The sequence below is a fragment of the Chrysochloris asiatica genome, unplaced genomic scaffold (assembly GCF_000296735.1).
Source record: "Chrysochloris asiatica unplaced genomic scaffold, ChrAsi1.0 scaffold00015, whole genome shotgun sequence".
NCBI lineage: Eukaryota > Metazoa > Chordata > Mammalia > Afrosoricida > Chrysochloridae > Chrysochloris > Chrysochloris asiatica.
This window is the reverse complement of record NW_006408533.1, coordinates 1,811,017-1,820,034: the sequence shown is the minus strand read 5'-3', so window position 1 is coordinate 1,820,034 and position 9,018 is coordinate 1,811,017. Positions and strand designations below refer to the sequence as shown.

The 9,018-nt window shown below is 40.0% G+C and overlaps 1 protein-coding gene across 1 annotated transcript in view; it reads right to left on the bottom strand.

Moving 5' to 3' along the window:
• Positions 1 to 9,018, bottom strand: part of HRH4 (histamine receptor H4) — a 16,418-nt gene that overhangs the window by 2,079 nt on the left and 5,321 nt on the right. The window contains exon 2 of the mRNA XM_006835122.1: positions 4,879 to 5,042. Within this exon, the coding sequence (XP_006835185.1) occupies positions 4,879 to 5,042 (164 nt within the window). The remainder of the gene's footprint in view (positions 1 to 4,878; positions 5,043 to 9,018) is intronic.

The following is a 9,018-nucleotide window of genomic DNA, read 5'->3' as shown; positions in this document are numbered from 1 at the left end:
ACCTTGTGGTTCAAACTGACCTTGAGGTCCAGTGTTTTATCCTACAGCCCTAGAAACCCTATGCTGAGTTGCTGTCAGAACCGACTCCATGGCTCACAACGACCACCACCTCTACCACGTATTTATAGAGGGAAATGAGATTGTTTGAATGAGAACTGTCCCCATATCACAGGATCCACAAAGTCAACTACACAACACGAGGGACAAACTTACAGAGCAAAAACATTTGTAAGGAAACCTTGAAGAGACTCTCTTTGAAACTGTTTTTGACCTGTAAGTTCCCTTCCACTCAAATATTTCATGTTGCTCTGATTTCCGGCTCACAGGAAGGCAAGGATCTACTCAGGAAGTCAGAGCAGGCCTACCTCTTCACCATCACTATACACTATTTTCTCTGGAAGTATGAAATTTCATTCTACAATGTTTTCTCATTTTTATTTGCCTGGTGTTCTTTCTTTGATGGATTAGAAATGTTGAGAAAGGTTCACTAAATTGGATGGAGCTAAGAGGATGCTGTTTGTTTTGTTTTGTCCTAAAAAAAGAAAAGTTCTTTAAGAAAAAAAAAAAAAAAAAACTGCAGGAAAGTGTTTTTGTTTATCTAGATTTATTTTCCCCCAATATACTGATATTTTTGAGGCTAAGCTAAAATGCATATGGTGCTGACCAAAGCTCCCATCTTTGATACGCTTTTTTGCCTTCTGCTTCTCATGCCACTAATTAATACATCTCTTGAACTAAATCTAATGATTATGGAGATGGTAACAATACCCAGATGGTCATAAAACTGCATTTCGTTTTTTAATTGCTCTGTTCAGACTTTGTAATGATATGATGCAATATGCTACAAAGTGATCTCTTCCATTATGCATAAGGTCAAGTGAGATAATGGACATCCAAGGGAATTGGGAAGGAGATGCTGATCAATTCACTTCTGGTACCATTTTTGATAGATGGACAACTAGAGCATTGCTTGAGTCCCAACCCACGTCTGTTGAATCTGCCTCTTTAAACTCAGTCAATGGCCCAGTCCTCACCCAATTATAGAATACATTATCATTCAGAATATTGCCTCTTACTCTACTTGTTTTCCACCCCAATAAAATATCCAAACACCCTGTTAGTCAAGTTGCTTTCTGAGGTAGAATAGCCCACTAGAACATGCTTGTGCTAATGATGAGATGGAATTGCTGGACAATTGTAAGTATCCTTGCCAGTCCTTACAATCATATTTACGACAGTCTTGATTTCATAGTATAGCTTCTTTCTTCATCTAAAACTAATGTTCTTCTCCTACAATATTAATTCTGAACACATTTTAATTCCCATTCTCTCTAGCTGTAATCTGGCCCTGCTATTCTTCTTCCATCCACTGTTCCCTCATCCATAACATTCCATTAACTTCTCTGAGCACCGTCATCATAGGCTGCTATCTGCATTGGACTTTTCTTCCTTTTTTTCAAATTATTGTAAGATTTCTATTTGCCAGATCCCGCACATGCCCCTATCCTATCACTACATCTCCTCTACTGTCATCTACAGCCAAAGCTCAGCATTTTTAATGATCTTTGAAGACTTTCTTCTGGCTTCACATGGCTGCACATGAACTCTGCCGCCGGAGCACACCATACATGCACCGTGCAGTCTTCCTCAGCACACCATGTGTTTGGTGCCCTGAATAGTACCAGGGACTCGAAACTTGCAGACACGGTCTACCACGTTCATAGTATGTTTTACCAGAGGGATTCTCCAGGGCCAGACCAGAAACAAACCCACCCACTTTTCCTCCAGATATCAATCCTCGCTTCTCTGTAACTTCTACACATATTTTCTACATGGGCAAGCTTTCCTGTGTCTGTCTATAAACTTGAGGCTAGGCTCCAGAACTTGTACAGATCTGAAGACATCTTCTCAGACATCAAGATCATAGATATTATGTTTTTAAAAAATACAAATGGAAAGATTATGAATCAAATCTGTTTTTCAAAAAATCTGACTGTGACATAAAGTAACAAATATATTTTATCCATAACTGAAGATACAAAACAATACTTACCTTTAGTATATGCAATGTACTCATGTTTTCTATTCTAATGTATTGTATTCTATTGTATTTTATTCTATTCTGTTCTGCTCAGCTCCATTCCATATTCGTACATTTAAAAAAAAAAAAAGCCACTTGCCACAACTCACTGAATTCACTTCATGACTCAGTCAATACCCACAATTTGAAAAATATAATATTCTAGGCACCTAGATTGTTAATCCAAACCGATCTGGCCTCTCTCCTTTGGTGGCCAATACAAAGCAGTGTGGCTCCTAGCACCAATGAAGTCCCAAATGCCAAGTGGTAGAGATAGCTAACTCAAAACCTCTGCCATCAAGTAGATTCTGACTCATAGCGACCCTATATAGGGTTTCTGAGACTTTAAATCTTTACAGTAACAGACAATCTCATCTTTCTCCTATGGAGTAGCTGGTGGGTTTGAACTGCCGGCCTTGTGGTTAGCAATCTATTGCTTATCCTAACACCAGCAGAGATGGGTGGCTGTCCCAAACTCATTCTCCCCACCTTCCTTGACTTATGGCCCTTCTGTTATAGACACATTTCCCTGTGGTGAGGTCTAACCATGTGACAAAGTTTTCCCAGTAAAATGTGAATGGAGCTGAGGTGTGATTATGCACTACTTGGTTGAAAGAAAATCCCTTGCCCTGAATTTCCACTCTCTCCCCTTTCTGTCTGCAACCTGCAGTTTGCCTTTGAACCTACAGATGAAGACAGGACCTAGAACAGGAGTCAGCAAACTACTATATTTGGGTCAAATGCGGCCTGCCAACTGTTTAAAGTTTTATTAGAACATATTTAAAAACAAAACAAAACAAAACAAAAAAAAACCTTGTTGCCATGGAGTCAGGTCTGGCTTGGGGCAACTCCATATGTTATAAAAGAGAGCTGCCTGCAGGGCTTTATTAGTTATAATCATCAGGCTTTTATTTTGTGATGCCACTGGGTGGCTTCCAAATGCCAACCTTTGAGGTTCATTGTCAAGCATAGACTATTTGTGCCACCCAGAGACCCTGGAATAGACCCAAGTCCTTTTTTTTTCTTTTAATATATTGTCTGTGCCTGCTTTCTTTCTACAAGGGCAGATTTGAGTAGTTTGTAAAAAGAGATCATAAAACCTACCAAGGTGAAAAATGTTTACTATTTTGCCCTTAACAGAAAAATTTTGCCAACTCCTCCCCTAGAAGCTGCAGCAGCACCTGGTTAGTCTGGTCCCTAAATGAGTAGCTGAAATAGCCCCTCCCACCTCTCCTGGGGAGCTTTGGCGCTGTGGGCTAATGCGTCAGAATGCAAAGTCGTTGGAACTGCAAGGTCGGTGGTTCAAACTCACCAGCTGCTCCTAGGAAACCCTATGCAGGGTCACTATGGGTCAGAATCGACTCAACAGCACTTAACAACAACAACAACCTCTCCTCAACCATTCTGTGAGAGAAAGATAAACTTCTAGCTTATTTGGCCCTCCACATGTTGGAATGTTTTTGTCACAGCCTTTTATCCTATGCCCTATCTAATACACCCTCCCACTCCTGTCTGCCCCTGTCTGTGTGGTTCTCATAGGCCAGAGCTGTCATCTCCTCAACGCTGCTACCACAACCATCTGTCCATTGTAGTCACTTATGGACCTGTTCCGTGTTAAGTTAGTATTCTCCTCCAAAGCAGAAACTCTATTCACTTCTGAATCCTAGCACTTAGGAAAACACCTGTCACTAATGAGCTGGGTCTCCAGGTCTCAGGAAGGAAGGGAGTTTCCCATCTAGGCCTAAACACTTTCGGATCACTGCTCATCTCTCTCTGACCCCTTTCTACGTGTTGCCCTTGTGTAAATCTCACTTTCCCTTTTGCTTTACTGCTGATAAATCTAGTTGTTGTAAGAACTGTCACAATCTTGTGGATGAAGCTCTTCTAAATCTTGGGTAAGTTTAGACTTTCTTGATGTTGTTCTAAACTGGTACTGAAGTCTGATCTTTCTGGCTGGTGTCCTGTTTAACCTCTAGATTGCCCGAATACTGTCTTTTCCTTTGGCCATCAAGAATTGAACTTCTCATCGCATTTGAAAATTGAGAGTTTTTTTTTTTTAACTGAATGCCAAGCTTCAACCTAAGGAAAGTATTCAGGTCTCAATTAGTCTCTGAAACGGAATTTGAATCTAATCTTCTCACAGTATACCACTATATTCAATTTACCACCTCTGACAATTGTCTTTGTTCTTTTTAGATATCTTCAATTTTTGAGGCACAAAGAGAAGTAGTGACTTACTAAAATCACACACAGAAAATTCCCACTAAAGTCCAATGAGAATTTTATGTCAGATTACCAAAGGATAAGGCTCCTTTGAAGTTTTGCAGCTAAACAAAAAATCATATTTTAAAAATATTTATGTAGGAATACAAAATTTAAGTTTATATACCCCCTGAAGAAAGGAATTCTGGTAGCATTGTTGTTGTTATGTGCCGTGGAGTCGGTTCCGACTCATAGTGACTCTACATAGGGTTTCCGAGGCTGTAAATCTTTACGGGTGCAGACCGCCTCATCTTTCTCCCGTGGAACCGCTGGTAGTTTCGAACTGGTGACCTTGCGGCTCGCAGCCCGATTCGTAACCACTACGCTACCAGTAGTGGTTACAAATTGGGCTGTTAAGCTCAATGTCAGCAGTTCGAAACTACCAGCCATTCCGTGGGAGACAGATGAGGCTTTCTGATCCCGTAAAGATTTATAGCCTAGGAAACCCTATGCAGGATCTCTATGAGTCAGAACTGACTCCACGGCACACCACCACCACCACCCTCTGAAGATGGGTAAGTTGAGGTTTGACTTACAGCATCCGAAATTGACTGGTATCGATCATAGCTGATGAGGACAATGTTATACACAGACGCTGTACACAAAAGGTAGTCAATAAGGAGCCAAAATGTACACAACTCATCTTCCAATTTCCAGTCGAACAGTGCGGGAGGAATGTACAAAGGAATAGATATTAAACCTGGGAAAAGAAGGGGAAAAATAGAACATATCATTAACACAAAGAAGCATACTATAATGTGTACACAACACAATGAAGTATCTAAAGCAACTAAAAAGGGCTTGATTATAATTTAGAAATTCATGCTATTTCATCAACAAATTCAAGACTGACTTCCTATACATTACTTAAATAGTATGGTTTTAATTGTGGTAAATATATATATGAAAAATGTTTATATTTCAACCACCTTTCCATGTACATTTCAATGACATTAATGGTTCATCATGTTGTTCAACCATTATCCTTTTCCATTCCCAAATTATGCCATCACTCTTAACAGACTGTGATGACTCAATGGGATGCAAACCACAAAGTCAGCGGTTTGAGCCCACCAGTGACGCCGAGGGAGAAAAATGAGGCTTTCTGCTCCTGCAAAGATTTAAAGCCTCGGAAACTCTATACAGTGTCGCTATGAGTTGGACTCCTAGTGTGGTGCTGTAGGATCAGCACTGGACTGCAAATCACAAGGTCAGTGGTTCAAACTCACCAGCTGCTCCTGTGAAACCCTGTACAGGGTGGCTATGTGTCAGAACTGACAACAACTTAACAGAGGCTCACTGAGTCCTCTTTTCTCTCTTCCTCCCACCTGCCCCTGGTAACCACTAATCAGCACGTGTCCATCAAAATAGGAGCACCTAAGAGTTGTCCTTTTGTAACTGGCTTATTTCATTCAGCATAATGCTGTCAAGGTTTTCTATGTTGTACCCTCTCTCTGAACTTCATTTCTAATCATTGTTATAATAGTGCTCATGAACATTTTACCTTCAATGACTCCTTATTAATTTCAAAAGAAAGTACAGGCCCCAACCTATCTTTCCAATCATGTACTGCCTAAATTGTCTTCATTTTCCCCATGGTCCAGCCCACATGAGATGGGCTGCCCTGACGCACTCACACGTACATTTTTACATCGCCTTGCCTTTCTTTCTTCCTAGAATTATTTACTTCTCTTTCTTCGCTTAGTTCAAAAGATGACTTCCTCCATACTATCTTTCTTCGAACCTCCGTGACTTATCTCCTGTCTCGACACTGATCATATTCCACCGTATTTCAATCACCTTGTAACTCATCTGTCTTGAGGACTGGGACAATGCTGTAAGTTAATCTTTGTATTACCACAACCTCCAGAGTTTGACTTAAAATAAATTCAAATAATAGCAGCTGATATTTATTGTACAATTACTATATGACAGACATTATGCTGGATGCATTATAGATACTCATATTATTTAATGTAATTATATACAGTTTTGTGAGCATTCTTTAATAATTAACATATAAAGAATCTGAGACTCAAAAAGGAAATGTAACTAGTCACAGGTGCACTCAATTAGTAAGTAACGAAGACTGTATTTGAGAGCAGGCCATCTGATTTCCAACAGTCTTCTCTACTTGCTATGAGTCGGAACCAACTCCACAGCACTGAACAACAGCACCGTACTCTCTAAAAGTATTAAAGAGCAAAGATATCAGTTTGAGGACAAAGGGGTGTCTGACCCAAGTCATGATATTTTCAATCATCTCATATACATATGAAAGTTGAACAATGAATAAGGAAGACCGTTGAAGAAACTATGCATTTGAAATATGATATTGGGGAAGAATTTTGAAAGTATCATGAACTGCCAGAAGAACCAACAAATTTGTCTTGGGAAAAATACAGCCCGAATGGTCCTTAGAAGTAAGGATGGTGAGACTTATCTCTTGCAAATGGACATGTTATCAGGAGGAACCAGTCCCTGGAGAAGGAAAGAATATGTGGTAAAGTGCAGAGTCAGTGAAAAAGAGGAAGACTTGCAATGAGATAATTGATACAGTGACAGTAAAAATGGGTTCAAACATAACAATTGTAATGATATCGCAGGACCGGGCAGTGTTTCAATCTGTCGCGCACAGGGTCACTATGCGTCAGAATCAACTCTACAACACCTCACAACAACAACACACCTCATGAAATGAACAAGCAAGCTTTACGCCACTGAGCTCTGGAGTCCCACAATGATTCAAACAGTTCATGCATTCAGCTACTAACTGAAAGTTTGAAGGTTTGAATCTTCCCAGAGGTGCCCCCAAAAAATGGCTGGAAAATCAGTCCTTAACAATCTTAAGGAGGACAGTTTTACTCTGACACACAAGGGATCACAATGAGTCAGAATCAACTCGACGAAGACTGGTCACAGTGAGCCCAGCTACAGAAACTACTTAACTGTGAAAAATGACAAACTAGCTTTTCAGGGGTTGTCAAGTGCACTGGCATTTCAGGCAGATGCCACTACTCACTGCGAATATGATCCATTCAGTGGAAGCTCAGTTGAAATCTTATTGTGTTGCGTATCCAGCATAGTGGTTATGAATTGGGCTGCTAACCTCAAGGTCGGCAGTTTGAAACTACCAGCCATTTCATGAGAGAGAGATGAGGCTTTCTGCTCCCGTAAAAATTTACAGCCTCTGAAACCCTGTACAGGATCACTATGAGTCGGAACCGACTTCACAGTACTTAATAACAACATCCTCATAGTTTATCAGGTACTAGGCAAGAATTTCCTTCTTTACATGAGAAACAAACCCAAACCAGCCTATCATTAAGAATAAAATAAAGGTAAATAAAGGAAAGGATGAGGAGAGGTATGCACAACTTAAAATAATTAATCCATTGTGATCAGAGGGCAGCATTTCCCTAAGGGTCAAGTTCAGAAGGGTTAGGAAAGATGGAGACATGGAAACAGGAAACAAGGAGGAAGTAAGATCAGTAATGCCACACTGTGGGACTTACAATGACATGAAACAAAATATGCATGAGCTGTTGAGTAGAAAACTGACCTGCTCTGAAAACCTTCACCCAATTCGCCAAAAAGAAAAGAAAGCTGAAAAAGAAAGAAAGGAAAGGAACGGATGAAGAAAAACCTTGTATTCTCCCCAAACAAGATGACCTGGGGATATAATGGGGTGGTTTCAGAACTGGTGGAGGGGAATGTGGAAATCATGATTCTGTATCTACATTTTCATTCAAATGTGAGAGAAAAGTCATCATAGAGCTGAAGAGTAAAGTGGCCAATTCTTACATGTAGTTAAAATGACCTGTTTAATTTATGTTTTACTAGTATTTTTATTGATAAGCAAAATTCTTTATGATGTCTTTCATCTCAGCAGGTGGGGTGTGTGTGTGTGTGTGTGTGTGTGTGTGTGTGTGTGTGTGTGCTGCCTGTGGTGCAAAACAGGCCACTGGGTTTGTCTGAGGTAAGTCAAAATATCTTTAAGATAGAGTCATATATTCTGACACACAGATGTGACTTTGAATTTTCCAATGATTATTTTCTACAGACACACTCATTTTCTCCACAGGATCATATAGAGGAGTGAGATGCCAGTGGTCAGGTACCAATGATTTATAGGTTAAATGTGGGGTGAATTAGATAATCTCACATGCTTTCTGTATTAGATGAAAGAGGAAGAGTGTGTTGGAGACATTCTCACTCACTGTCATCAAGTTGATTCTGACTTATCACGAACCTTTATAGGGTTTCCAAGTTTGTAAACCTTTACGAGAGCAAAAAGCCTCATCTTTCTCCCACAGAGTGACTGTTTTCTTTGAATTGCCAAACTTGCTGTTAGCCTATGGCCTTAGTGACCCCTGTAAAGACTTCTTGCCACTCCTTTACTTCCTCTCCTCTTCCCCCAGTAGAAATAGAAGCACCATGAGGGCAGGAATTCTGATCTGTATTTTTACTGGTGTATCTACAAAACCTAAATGATGGTATGGCAAAAAAATAAATTATTGAATGAATGAATACATGAGAATAAGGAAGCTCTGTTTGCTTTAAAATTGGTGTCACTCTGGTGTCAAAAACCAGCTAAGAAGGTAAACTTTCCATTACAAAATAGGGATCAAAATGGAGGGTGTTAGGCTCTGACCTCAGTGAATTCATGGGACTGT